Source organism: Neolamprologus multifasciatus, chromosome 17 (assembly GCF_963576455.1).
Source record: "Neolamprologus multifasciatus chromosome 17, fNeoMul1.2, whole genome shotgun sequence".
Lineage (NCBI taxonomy): Eukaryota > Metazoa > Chordata > Actinopteri > Cichliformes > Cichlidae > Neolamprologus > Neolamprologus multifasciatus.
The window spans coordinates 31,670,226-31,684,057 of record NC_140455.1 but is presented as its reverse complement, the minus strand read 5'-3'; the positions used below and the strand labels follow the sequence as shown (position 1 = coordinate 31,684,057).

Below are 13,832 nucleotides of genomic sequence, written 5' to 3'. Positions count from 1 at the left end.
AAAGATGTAAAATAAATAAAGTTAATGTTTGGCATGTGAGTGTGACATGAAACAAAATCCCAAGTTATATTTGTCAAAGAGGCAAGTGAGTGCAAGATTTAGGAATGGTTCATATTTGGCTGAATAAGCATTTTAACTTTTAACTGCAGAAAGTTGACAATGTGCAGTCTTTCTTTAGACATCTATTGCAACTGCCACTAAACGCAGTAGCCGTGTAAAACTAGCTAGAATTAATTGGCTCTAGCAGTGTTACTTCGTGCACTTTTAAAACAAATGCAACAATATTGAAACAGTGCTCGGTTTCTAGAAGTATCTCCGATGTCCCTGTCTACTAAAAGGGGAAAAGCCAAGATAGTCTCTTTCACATCCCTGTCAAGTAGACGATAACTGTTCAACTTTCTAGACAGGCACAGTTTCAAATCCACTTTATATAAAAAAAAAACATGAATGCATCCGAGTGAAACATTTTGCATCACAATTCTCTAATGACAATATTTGTCTCATCACAGATACATAACATGATCTCATCAACAGCACAGAGCTCTATAATAATGTGATCAACTGCAAGACACGCACACTTGCAGTCTCACCGTGGAACATTATCACTGTCTTGTGTGATAACATGTTTTATGTCAGACAATAGTGTTTTTTCTTGCAGTGGAATTTATTCACTATTATTTAGCTTGTACGATGGGCTATTGTGGGTCCCAATCAACCAGAGCTGAAAGCCATCTCCACCTCCTCCTCCTCCCTTGCGACTTTAAAACTTACGTAACCAGTCTAATGTGGTGTTATCACACTTTGTGTAAACGTAAACGCCGTTTGATTTCGTGGTTTGTCTTGGAGAATGTATCAAATTTGTATACACAGACATTGTTTTCCCCCAAAATAACAGAACAGGACTCACAGTTCCCCTCTTTCTGTCACTGTATCACGCGCGAACACACGCGACAGTCTTTCCTGTTCCAGGATTGGCCAGCGAAGCCGGGAAAACTCCTCGTGACATGTCCGCCGGTATAAATACTGAGAACCGCGCTGTACTCGCGCAGCCCTGGTTTATGAGGGAAAATGTATCGTCTCGGCCCACAGTCTATCTCCAAGATCGCTTTCGATTTCTTTTTATCCACTGTGCCAAGGGAATATTTTCATTTTACAAGACAATACAATAAAGGCTGGTCGTGTATTGGCTGATTTTTGGTTAAATTTTTCTGGTTATCTGCACGAAAATGCCGAGGAACAAGAAAAAGAATAGCAGGGGTAAGTAAACTAGCGGCTGCTGTGCTACGGCCTTGTGTATTTGTTGATGGTAATTGTAGTTCTTTCAGTGTTCTTTGTTCATCGAATGGAGCTGAACGTGTTTACAGTACGGACTACAAAAGGTAGAGGCTGGCCTAGGTCAAAACACAAAACGTAGCTAGCTGTACTCACACAAAGCAACACTGCTAATGAAAAAGTATACTATCATAGTATTGATACTGTCATACGAAAGCTACTGTAAAGGGCTTTTAAAGCATAACATTATAGTATAACATGAGCTACTCAACAAAAGCCCTTAATAATTGTTATACTTCACAAGCTAACGAGGGCTAGCTTCATGCCCACTCCCTTTCAACGCGAGACACATGTGGTTGCTTAGTAAAAATAAACGTTTGAAGGAGTAAAACACCCAAGCATTTTCTTCCTTGAATTCGATTATTACCATCATAAATGTTATAAAGCAATACGTTGGATTTTTGTGAAAGTGTATGTAACGCAAACCACACGAAACTAGAATTCTTTGACCTCGATTGATCTTTAGCCGTATGTGGGACAAATGATATTGATACCCGATTAGGTAAGCAGTTTTGAAGCCTGAGTATCATATTGTGTCACTGAGGAAGGATCATTTTCTTTTTTAAAACATCTTGCATATATTTGTTTTTGAGGCACAAGTCCGACATTTTGGACTCGGAGGAAGGAGGCGGCACCCGGTTTTCAGAAATCAGCTGTCGTGTGAGGAAAACAGTCCACGTCAACACTTAAATAGCTAGTTTTAATCAATTTAAAGACGGCTATTTTATTTTCAGCTAAATTTTTTTTAGGGCTGCTTGTTATGAATAACTGAAGTATTTTTCACATTGTGTTCTAAAAGCGGCGGGTTCCTGCCGTCTTACGCTCACCTAAACATGTCTACCAGAGGTAAATTCAGGTCACGGCAGAGAAGCCTGTTGAGTCTGGGCGGGGTTGGAAGTTTGTCCAGTTTTTGCAGTAGCAGAGTTAACCTTAAGTGGGATTAAATTAAACCCTTGTTTGTTTATAAGGTTTCGTAAAGATCTCACCCAAGATTTTAGCAGCCTCTTTTAGCTGTGAATTTTTTGCCCATCCCACCCTCTAGAGCTATTATAGTAACCAGAACATTGTGTTTCGCTCTGTTCCGTTTCAGCCACGTTGTCCCTACTACGTGGATAATAAATTGTCTGATAGTAACTTGTCTGATGTGGACTTTGCTTAGTGAAACGATCTACTTCCTCCTATGCCTCAGTGACATAATACTAGACATGATACTCCTGTATTTTGCAGCTGTACCCTACTGTGTTTGCCTCTTGCTGGACAGTTTCTGGGACATACCGGTTACCCATACAATGTTGTTTCAGGTCGTTTTTGATGTGCCTGTGCCCCTCCAACCTGAACATTTTGTTGACACAGGCAGCACACTTTGACAACGTGGTACATATTTATTTTTGGATGAGATAACGAAAAGGCCAATAGCAACGGACAGGCAGCTGATTAGATAAGTACAGTGTATGCTGCCTTACCTGCCTGACGCTTGGATTACACAATTGACTCACAATGACCTACGGCTCTGTGTTATATTTGATTGCCCGTGCTTATGTGTCTTTGTTTTGTTTTTCAGGGGGCCAGCATGGGGCTGTGCAGCCTTTCAGTGATGAGGATGCCTCCATTGAGACCCTCAGTCATTGCAGCAGCTTCAGTGACGCCACCAGTGTAGCAGATGAAGGTAGGTTTGTGTGTACCCCTGACTGTACTCTGTTTGAACGTGTGTGTGTTCTTCAAACACATCAAACAAGTCTGTTTACAACCTCCTTAAATGCTTTTTTGTTTTTAAGGTGGCGAGACCAATGAGGATTCAGCCCAGGAGGATTTCCAGTATAAACTGAAGGGGTTCATAGATAGCACAGTAGATAAGAGGTAAAATTACCAAAATGTTATCTGATCTATATTGCCTCTGTCTTGGATCCAGTTTTACAAGAGATCTCAACAATGTAGTTACTTAATCCTGTCAGAGCAAGAGTTTTAGGTAACACTTGCACCATTTAGAAATGCTTTCCCCTTTTATGCAGCGTTGCTATGTTGTCTTGCCAGTTTAACAAATGTACAGGGTTGGTGTTTCAAATATACCCCAAAAAGTACTTCACTCTGAAGTGACAAAACATTTCTCCCACTGGAAATGCTATGTGGGACACTTGGGATTTCTTTACCTGGATGATGAGCATGTATCCAGAAATTTCAAATGTAGTTTTAAAAACGCTGGGTAACTTGAGTTGTATGCAACAGTGAGTCCAGTGCAGGAAGTTTTTATTGGAGTTTGCAGGCTTGTCAATTTTAAAAATAGACTTCATCCCAAAAAGGCCCTGTCACCATTGGCTTCCTCAATGGGGTGATTATTATAGAAGGGGTTCCCCAGAAGTGCCAGAAGCTACTAAATCTGTTATATCTATTCAGCTGATATTCTTTTCACTTGTCAAACATCATTTTTGTATAAAAGTAAATGGGTGAAGTCACATTCTTAACTTTTTGTGTATTTATTTTACAAATATTTTTGTTATTACCTTAAGATTATATATTTAAACATAAATAAAAAATGTAAATCAACAAACTAATTGACCTCAACTTGTTTACCTGAAAGGGCAACGTCTTTGAGAAACTGCTGTGTGATGGCTGGTTGAATACATCTGCTGAAACTGACCGCATGCATCCTGAAAAAACCTGCTATAGACTCATAACTTATAGTTATTACCCTCGACTTTGATGTCAGAGTTTTAAAAATCTTGTAACTCTGATAACTCAAGAACAGGGTTTTGTAGGATTTTGAAATTGATATCATAGTTGTGTCTACTAGGAGGTTGAGGGGTAATACTGAGGGTTGCCAGTATTTTCTGATAAATGGCTTCATGGTATAGTGGTTATCACTTTTACGGGGATTGATTTATATATATATATATTTTTTCCTCAGTGCTAAGACGAGACAGGGGGCACTAGATGGGCTTAAGACGGCAATGGCTACACGCATCCTGTATGAGTTCATCTCAGAGAGAAGGATGACCATCACAGACAGTATTGAACGCTGCCTCAAGAAAGGTACTAAAAATGTGTTGCTGTCAATGACATGGCAGGTGTTCCAGTGCTTTAAACTAGGCGCATTTTTGTATTTGTGCTCATAAATCATTTGGCTTTTTCTTTTTTCCTTCTTCCTCGTGTTAGGCAAAGGTGAGGAGCAGCGGGCAGCAGCTTCTTTAGCCTGTTTGCTGTGCATCCAGCTGGGCTCAGGAATTGAGAGCGAGGAGGTGTTCAAGACGCTGAAACCGATCTTCAAAAACATCCTGGCAGATGGATCAGCCAACATACAAGCCAGACAGGCTGTGAGTGTCTTTTATTGTACTGATCTCCTTGAATAAATGCACCCCCCCCCCTTAATTAAAAAAAAAAAAAGATTACCTCATTTTTGGATTTTTCCATGAAATATCAACTGATATGGTTTTGTTTATTTTGTTTCTTAATAGGTAGCAACAAGTCTGGGCCTCTGCACATTAGTTGCTGAGGATGACATTTTGGTAAGTTTCTGATCATGTCTTGACTTGAGTGCAAACCAGTGGCATGTCTGACATCCAGTTGTCATATATTACTCATCAGTTCTAACATAATGCTGTATCGATGAGTGGCACTCATGCAAACATGTGCTGCTGAAATCAAACATGCCTCAAGTAATTTTTCAGTAAGTCGGAAACATGTTATTTGTGGTAATAAGTAGAGCTTACTGATGCTTGCTTCTTTAGGATGTGCAAGCGACCATGGGGTGTTTTGAGAACCTGTTCACCCGGTCCTATGCAAAGGCGGATGGCACTTGTCCTTCGATCAGTCCTCAAATGAGCCAGCTCCACACAAACTCTCTGCGGTCCTGGGCACTGCTGCTGACAATCTGCAGTTCCAGCCAGCTCAAAGACATCCTGCAGAAGTAAGCTCCTTTATGCTGACCCTTAAGATTTTTAATTACAAGTTCTGCTGCTTCTAGTTTATTGCTCTCCAACCAAGTTAAGTGGAGTAAGAATTGCTTATGTGTTGTGCAGACACCTGCCTAAACTGCAGAGGTTGCTCGAGAGTGATGACGTGAACATGAGGATTGCAGCTGGAGAGACTATTGCTCTGCTTTTTGAGCTGGCCAGGGACATCGATTCTGTAAGTTTGCAATTGCTGTTTAATTTCCCCAACACCAGATTATCAAGTTCATTTCTTTTGTTAATTCAAATGTTAACATGTGGCACATGTCCTGTCTGTGCTTTTTTTTTTTTTTCTTTAAATATTTTTGTTAGGATTTTTTTTTTTTTCCATAGTAGCAGACAATGACTAAAGAAAAAGTACACAAGACCCAGAACTGAACTTAGCTCAGGCAATACAAGATTATGAGGCACATACAAGGCAGTTGAGGTAAACCACAACCCCACCAGGAATCAAAACAAGTCACGGTAAGATCAATAGTCAGGCAAATTAATTCAGTTTGGGAAAGCCCCGCAACAAGGAGGATGACAGTACAGGTCCAATGTATTCCAGATATGGGTCCCAGGTTCTGTGGAAAGAGTCCAAGGTGGAGTTGAGCATACAAGTTATATATTTATTGGGAATACAGTCCATAACAATGCTATGCCAGGATTTCTTAGTTGAGATTGCTGGCCTGCCCCAGAGGAGCAGGATAGTCTATCTGTGCTGTGTTTTTTTTTTTTTTTTTTTAAATTTATTTTTATTTTTTAAACGGATAAGCTGCATATTTATTTATTTCCCCCCCACTGCATTTATTTAGGATTTTGAATTTGATGGCCGGGATGAACTTTGTGATAAACTGAACGCATTGGCCACAGACTGCAACAAGCACAGAGCCAAGACTGACAAGAGGAAGCAGCGCTCGGTGTTCAGGGACGTTCTCAAAGCTGTTGAGGTAAGCGCTACATGTCAGCTGAACCACGTTCCTTTTGCCGGTTGGATGTTAATTTCCTGCTTTTAAGCAACAGAATTGAACAGAGGCAAAACTTAACAGCAGCTCCTTGGAGGTGGAGACAGTGAATGATGGTGTCTGACCGTGGACTTATTTATATTGCTTTCTCTTCCAGGAGGGGGCCTTCCAATCTGAGACCATTCGCTTTGGCACAGAGCGAATGAACATTGACAGCTGGGTCAGAAAGAGGACATACGATGCCTTCCGAGAATTCGTGGGCTCTGGAATGAACTACCACCTACAGGTATCTTATTAGAAACACTTTATGTACAATAGGAGTTTGCAATAAACTAGTATCTTTCTTTTGCGCTAGTGACTGGACTTGAAGTTTTGTTAACTTTTTCCAACTAGGCGAATGAATTCATCAGAGACGTGTTTGAACTGGGACCACCTATGCTGGTTGATTCAGCCACCATGAAGGCCATGAAAATCTCTCGCTTTGAAAGGGTAGGTGTGCAAGGAAGGCTCATTTAAACCCTTGTGGTGTTCTTGTAAGCTTAAAAGTATCAATGCTTTCAAAGTTTTGTGGCATTTTATTAATGAACGCTTGAAATTCTTTCTGTTCCAGCATCTGCACAACTCTGCTGCATTCAAGGCTCGGACCAAGGCCAGAAGCAAGTTCAGAGACAAGAGGGTGGACGTGGGAGAGTTTTAATAATTTCTTTTGACTCTAATAAGCTATTTATCAAGCTTTCCTGCTTTTAGATGAATTGTCACAAGCCTAAGTTAATGCAGTTGTCCCAAGATCTCTTTGTGTATCAAATGCTCACTTTCTGTAGGCTTATATCTTTTTAATAACAGCTATTGCTTTTTATTGGGGGGAAAAACATCTTTCTGTCATCTACAGCAAGTGAGTATTTGATAATTAAACAGATTCTAGGTGGACTACAACTTGAATACAGTTTGTTCACAGAAAGGTGGTGTACATTTGTTAGGTATCGTGCGCATTTCCTTTTTTTTTTTTTTTTTTTTTTTTTTTTTTTTTTTTTTTAAATTTTATTAAATGAAATACACAGGTATTAACATTTTTGATGGATCTGTCCCTTGTACCACTAAGTAGTAACATCAAGACATGTGACCGTCCCTAACTCTCAGATTTGTAATAAGTTTATCTAATTACTTCACACTTAGTGTTATTTATGTGCAAGCTAAAATAGTGTATTCAGTGTTGTGTATGTAATGTAAAGGTTGAGGATGGTGCAATAAATGCTGAAAAGCTGCAACAACTGTTCTTATATTTTTTCCAGCTCCTGTATTCAATATACAATGCTATGAATTGGCTATAATTGGATTCATTGATCTGATACGGTATCTTGGGACAGTGCCAGCAGAGCTTGCAAAAGAAACGGCTGGAAAAGTTCCTTGAGTAGTAGCTTTGAGAACTGGAACTGTTGGCAGATATATGAAGGTCATTCTGATTGAAAGGGCAATAGAAATTTTACTCAGCACTACTTCCACATATCAAAGTGAAGGATCTTGCAGCCAAGGTAACAGTGGTGTTGCAGGGAAAGCGAGTAAGGCGGTGGAGCAGTTTGTCACAGGTGAAACTGTTGGAACACAAGACATTGATATAATGGAGGTCTAGCAGCCGCAAAGCTCACAACATATTAACTCTCCCCAAAGGTGAACCTCAGCGGGCTGCTTCTTTTGGAGCCATAAAAATAGACTGTCACATGGTCAAGGCAGGCCTATCACCAGTCAGCATCCTCATATTTCAGGTGGAACAATATTACTGACAGTAGAAAGACGAAACAGAGCTGCTTCTTTTTGTGTCTACTCGGGGAAAACCGGTCCTTGAATTTGGGTGGAGTGGATGATGTAGCTGTAGGCTAAAACTAAGATAAGATGACCTTTAGTCCCATATGTGGGAAATTTGTTTCGTTACAATGGAAAGTTAGATAGCAAAAAATAAAACGCTGGAATCGGATAAGAATGGGATACTGTACATAAATGTACACAATCGAATAAAATACTATATACAATAGAATAAAAAGAATACAAATACTATATAACTGAGTAAGATACAATGTTGTCAGATCTAGCTTAAAAGGAAGGGAGCCTTTTTTTCTCACTGACTTTGGACTTCATGCTTCTTTTGAAACATGCTATCATATGGGCCCACTCTAAAGACTAATTTGCTTTATTCTTGACTCTAATCGGAACCTTTTTAGTTTTTTTTATCTTTAAAAAAAATTAAGTCACATTGTAATAAGGCTTAAAACTAATTTGACACCATGAACTCACCAGGAAGGTGTTTACAGTAGATAAACCAGAGAAACTGGCCCTGCTGGCCAGAAGAATGCAGTTTAACATGATTTCTAGACTCTTTGTCCATCTGTTTTATACAGTATGTGTATCTAAGTAGTATTTTGTTTAGCAGACTTATTTTAGAATAGAATAGCATGACTTTATTGTCACTATACAGTTTTACAATGAGATACAGAGCATCTCCAACTCAGTGCAAACATGAAGGGGGGGGCTGCACAGTTCTGCAGCACTATATACATATGAACAGTATTAACAGAAAAAAATGTACAAATATACAATCCGATGTAAGAAGAAAAAAGTAAATATGTAAATGAAAAGTGTTCAGGTTATTGCACATAGTATTAGTTTTTGTTCATATCTTAAATTTACAGTATTGACTTGCATTTTCTATCACTTTATTCTATAGGCTGCCTGCTTTAGTTTTCTTCTTAAAAACCTGATTCATGCATCTAATTGGTTTATGCATATTCATTCTCTGTTTAAGAAAACTTTCTGACACATAGCAATCTGCATCATTCATATCCTGGCCCTTTAAAATCAACAGAGAAGCAGAGGCAGAGAAAATTTGTCTGTGTTAAGGGTGACTGAGCCAGTATTAAATCAAGAAGTCGTGGGCTACTTCATACTAGCATTAAGCTGCCCATCTTCATGTGGCATGACAGGACGATTGAGGCATTGTCTCCTCAGCAAACATTTACGTCTCATTCTTGTACTGTTGTGACTTCAGGAAGGAAAGTTTCACTTATTTTCCAACAGCAGCTCAATTAGGGAGAGGTAATTGCTCATGTTACACAAATTTCCTCAAAATGTGCATCCCTGTGGGCTTGTTCTGTTCAAGAGGAAAATGAAAGAAAATTGAAGTTGCAGGTAATTAACTCACGAGACCTTTGCCTCTTAAATATGTTAGTCAAATGCTTTGGGACTGAAAAAATAAGTATTTGAGTAGAAGCTGTGATTCCCCTTCAAACCTCCAATTATAATATAATCATTTAAATAACCTCTATTTTCATGGCATGTTTTACTTCTTGATAAAGCTTGATTCATAGCTCCACGCTATAAATTGCTACTGGTAAACACGATTATGCCATTAAAATAAAGATATTTAATTATTGTTTTTAATTTAGAAAACAGTGCTACTGAGGTTTCGGTTTTAAAATGCTGGAGAGTGATGTCTACAGTCACGGTAAAAGGAAAGTGCACCCTCCTTCGATTTTAAGGTTTCAAATAAAGACATCAAAATGATCTAGTTCTTACCCTTTATTAAAATAAGGTCAATAAACCTTAAATGAACAACAACATATGTTCATATAACAAAAGGTCATTGTTTCCCATGGAACCAGTAAGGATGCATTTAGTTTTTATTGCACTACTTGTGCAGTTTGGCTTAGTTTTTGTTAAATATTAACAATAACTAATGAATTTTAACCGTGTATCTACAACAGACTGTACATAAGTGATGGACATAACAAAATCATGTTGTCACCCACTGGGTTTTAAATGAGCGCTTTAAACTTCAGAGTTTATTATTTGAGTTGTGATCTGTTTTTTTTTTAACTCATAGTAACCATATTTCGACAAGAGAGTTGATAGAGAAGGCCCCAGCCAGTGAAAAAAATACTTATTTTCAGGTAAGCTGTTGCCCTGGTGACCGCTGAAATCAAAGTTAATTTGGATAATGCTAAAAAGAAAAAAGCCCTGACTTCTAGCTAACTATCTTGGTTAGCAAGATGCATCTGTTGTTCATTAGGATATTAATTAGACTATTTTATTTTTAAAATACATCCCATATCAGAAAAATGACAAAATCTAAATAAAAAAAGTTGAAAAAAGGGTTAATAAAGAAAAACTGACACTGAACACTGAACAAACAAGGGCTCCATTGAGTAGTAACTTGTCAACCATGATATAGCCAGGCCCTAAAGTATAGTAATTTATTGCCTGTTTTACTCTAAATGAGACCTTAACTTGTAAAATTAACATCATGCTGCAGTGTCAGAAGCCAGAATAATTTTTGCAACCAGACTAACCATCTGCTGGTTACTGGAAAGTGTGTTAAAGTCTCTTCTGTCTTAGCCTCACTTTTAAGATTTGTGTCCATTTTTCTCTGTTACTCCATTCTGTTAGATCCTTCTGGAGCCACAAAACAAAGTATATAACCTTTTAACACATTTAACAGCATTCTGTGTTGTTTTTGTAATGTGAAATATTCTATTAATAGATGCTTTGCCTTGTGGGCGAAGAAGAAAGATTTTCTGTCGCTCTGTCTCTGGCCACCTGATAAAGTTTCTCTTCATATTCACAGTGACAATCAATCAAATTTAATACATCTTTTACCTTTGACTATGGCATTTTTAAAAATCTGATTAACAAACACATATTCTTTAAAACCATATTAGTTTCAGAGTTGATTATTTAAGATCAAAGCTTCTTTGCAGATAAACACAATCATTTGATTAGATCGTTTTCATCATGATAGCTACAGGCATTCAGGTGGAAAGGGAGTGTTAATGGACCATTGTTATTATACAGATTTCATCACAGTTGAGTTGCATAGAAAGGAATAAAAACATCAATATGTAATTAGGAGGGATAAATGAGGATCAGACGCGTAAGAGACTTGATAAGGTATCTTCAGTTCAATCAATAATTGGTTTCATTTATGTGTCATTATATCACTCGCCCCAATTTAAAAGACTGTTCCTCATACTCGATTAAGCACTTCTGTCTGTGTTGTTTTGCTGTGTGCGAGTTGAGAAAAAAAATCTGTGGAAAGTGCAGAGAGACTGAGGAGGTGTGGAACAAAACAGAATATGTTACTGTGAGTGGGATTTGACCGTTGCGTGTTTGGAAGAGCAAAACAACGAGCTCAAAGGTACATGTAAGAGGAAGATGTATTTTTTTTACATTTTTATTCCTCTTTTGCATCCTGCTGTTGCCGCAGCAGTGTGATACGGAAATGTGTATCCCACTCAAGCCAGCTGAACTTTCAGTGCAATTGGCTTAACTGCCTTGATATAGCAGAAGTTAATGCGCAGTAATGTGGCATTGTGCTCGATCAATTGCGACACACAGCCACAGCGTGCCAGTCGTTGCCATGGCTGGTTAAGCGCTTCTTCTTCAGCTTAGTTTGCCATTCATCGTGCCACACGTTGGCAGTACAAAAGGGCTCAAAGCCAAACTGTTGATCTCGTGTAGCAGCCTCGCTCACGCAGGCAGATACGGGCCTGCTTACACATACAAACACCCCTCCCTCCAGATGGATGCTTTTCAATAGTTAACCAGGTTAACGTATTTATTCCGCTTGTGAATCCCTGTCATATAAGCAGCTGTTACTGTGTCACCTCCTATAAATCAACCTGCTTCTTAGCAAATATTTTTTGTTGACAATAGTACACCACCCACATGTACCTACTGTACTTACCTCTCTCCCTCCACCCCCTCTTTCTTTCCAGCATCTCCTTCTCCCTGGCCACGCTCCCTGAAGCGACGTGTGCGCAGTAGCTTTCACAATGAAAAATGAACAGAGAGATTAGCAGCACTTTGTTACTGAATGGAAGTTGTGTGTTCTTCATCCCGAGATGCTAAAGGCCTTGTTGGGACTGATAAAGCGGCTGCTGCCTCTGGTAACTACAGTTATCCTGCAATACATATCATCAGGAGGATGATTTATCCCATGCTCTGTCACCTTCTGGGGCGTCGGTGTACCACACGGTGACTGCGGTGCAAATGGAAATTCCTCAAAATGATTTGTGCCCTACAATTTAGACAGTGAAAACTCATTGGTTGGGTGACCTAACTCTTCAAGAAAATTCATCGAGCATCTCTCGCTCTCCTGCCCGCCAGCCTGGTCTCGAGGGTAAACATCATCCTGCGTTAGATCAGCTGTAATTAGGTAGCCGTGGAGGTTTAGATGGCACACTTAAATGCATACTCTGAGGGCAACCACTGCCTTAGCAGGAACCCTGGAGACAGACGATGTATGTTTTTATTTAAACTTTCCCAATGCGCTTTATTTCAGCTGGAGTTTGTTAGTGCTGCATATTATTTATGACAGCACGTGCATTGCAAAATTATCACGAGAAGCAATCACTGTATCAGTCACTCGTTTACATGTCTGCGCAAACATAAAGCGAATGATAGTGTATGTGCAAACTTCCAGGAAAAAAGATGTTTTTCAAAGTGCACCATATTAAGCATCAATCCTTGGGCACACAGTGAGTGTATATATACCGTTTCTTATTTTCACTGCTTATATCAACATCTCTGTTAAATGCAAACTGACTTGGGTTGCTCCAAAGAGTCACACTCGTGGCCTATAGGGCCTGGCTTCTTTCATCTAGATCATCCTACATCTTGTGCATTCAGGCTCAGAAAAGGCAACAGAGGAAAGCACGCAAAGATTTTACTTTTTGCCTGTTGCTTGCAAGAGAATATTAAATCCTCTCCTGATAAGGAGTATATGTATATTACTGTGCAAAAGTCTTCAGACACCCTTCATTTCTTTATATTCTGCAAGGGAAATGGGTGCCGCGAACTACTAAAACATGCAAAGATACATAGAAATGCAGTATATAAGGCAAAAAGTGAGTCTGTACACTCCTAACAAGCCTTAAAGTCAATATTTGGTGTGGCCACCTTTATTCTTCAACACAGCCTGAATTCGACACGTTGAACTTGTTTTATTGTCATTTTTTTTTAGGTAGTGTTCAGGAACAGTTCTCCAGGCTTCCTGAAGGACACTCAAAGATCTCTTTGGATATTGTTTTTCATTCTCTGTCCCGATGATCCCACGCTTATTTAATAATGTTGACATCCGGGTTCTTGGGAAGCCTATCCACGACCGTGAGTGAGTTTTTTAATCCAGTTATGCTTTTACTGCATTGGCAGTGTGTTTGGAATCATTGTCATTGAATCACTGAATATTTCAGAAATAGACTGCTGGTGTCAAAGGCTATCCCTGTTTTATTCCGTTCTCATTTGGATTAGTGTGGTCTTTATAAAGAAATTGTTTTAACAAATCAGCGTTGGATTTTAAAGCACTTTGCATTTTTCTTTTACTGTGAAAAGTGCTTTATAAATAAATTTTACTTACTTGTGTGATGGATCAAAATTTGACAGTACTTCTTTGCATTTATAATTGCATCACTTTTGACAAGATCCCCAACACCACTGGCTGAAAAGCAGCCCCAAACCATTACAGAGCCTCCACCATGTTTTAAAGATGGCTGTAGAAACACTTTCTTGACCTCCTCATTTGAACCAAACATTTCAAATATGGATTCATCCCTCCATCAGTCCG

General features: G+C 39.0%; 1 protein-coding gene across 1 annotated transcript; it reads left to right on the top strand.

The window, feature by feature from the left end:
• Positions 1 to 1,031: 1,031 nt before the first annotated feature.
• ifrd1 (interferon-related developmental regulator 1) lies at positions 1,032 to 7,253 on the top strand. Its single transcript, XM_085138533.1, has 12 exons — positions 1,032 to 1,257; positions 2,894 to 2,998; positions 3,108 to 3,189; positions 4,235 to 4,359; positions 4,483 to 4,640; positions 4,782 to 4,832; positions 5,055 to 5,233; positions 5,346 to 5,454; positions 6,074 to 6,208; positions 6,381 to 6,509; positions 6,617 to 6,712; positions 6,834 to 7,253. The coding sequence occupies exons 1-12, from the start codon at positions 1,227 to 1,229 to the stop codon at positions 6,918 to 6,920; spliced, it is 1,287 nt and encodes a 428-aa protein (XP_084994659.1). The 5' UTR covers positions 1,032 to 1,226; the 3' UTR covers positions 6,921 to 7,253.
• Positions 7,254 to 13,832: the final 6,579 nt, after the last annotated feature.

Bases quoted from the DNA above. Each gene is read 5' to 3' on its own strand.
- ifrd1 (XM_085138533.1), top strand. From the start codon at position 1,227: ATGCCGAGGAACAAGAAAAAGAATAGCAGGG. The intron at 4,360-4,482 runs GTACTAAAAATG...TCCTCGTGTTAG, and splicing joins TGAACGCTGCCTCAAGAAAG to GCAAAGGTGAGGAGCAGCGG. The intron at 6,510-6,616 runs GTATCTTATTAG...TTTTCCAACTAG, and splicing joins GAATGAACTACCACCTACAG to GCGAATGAATTCATCAGAGA.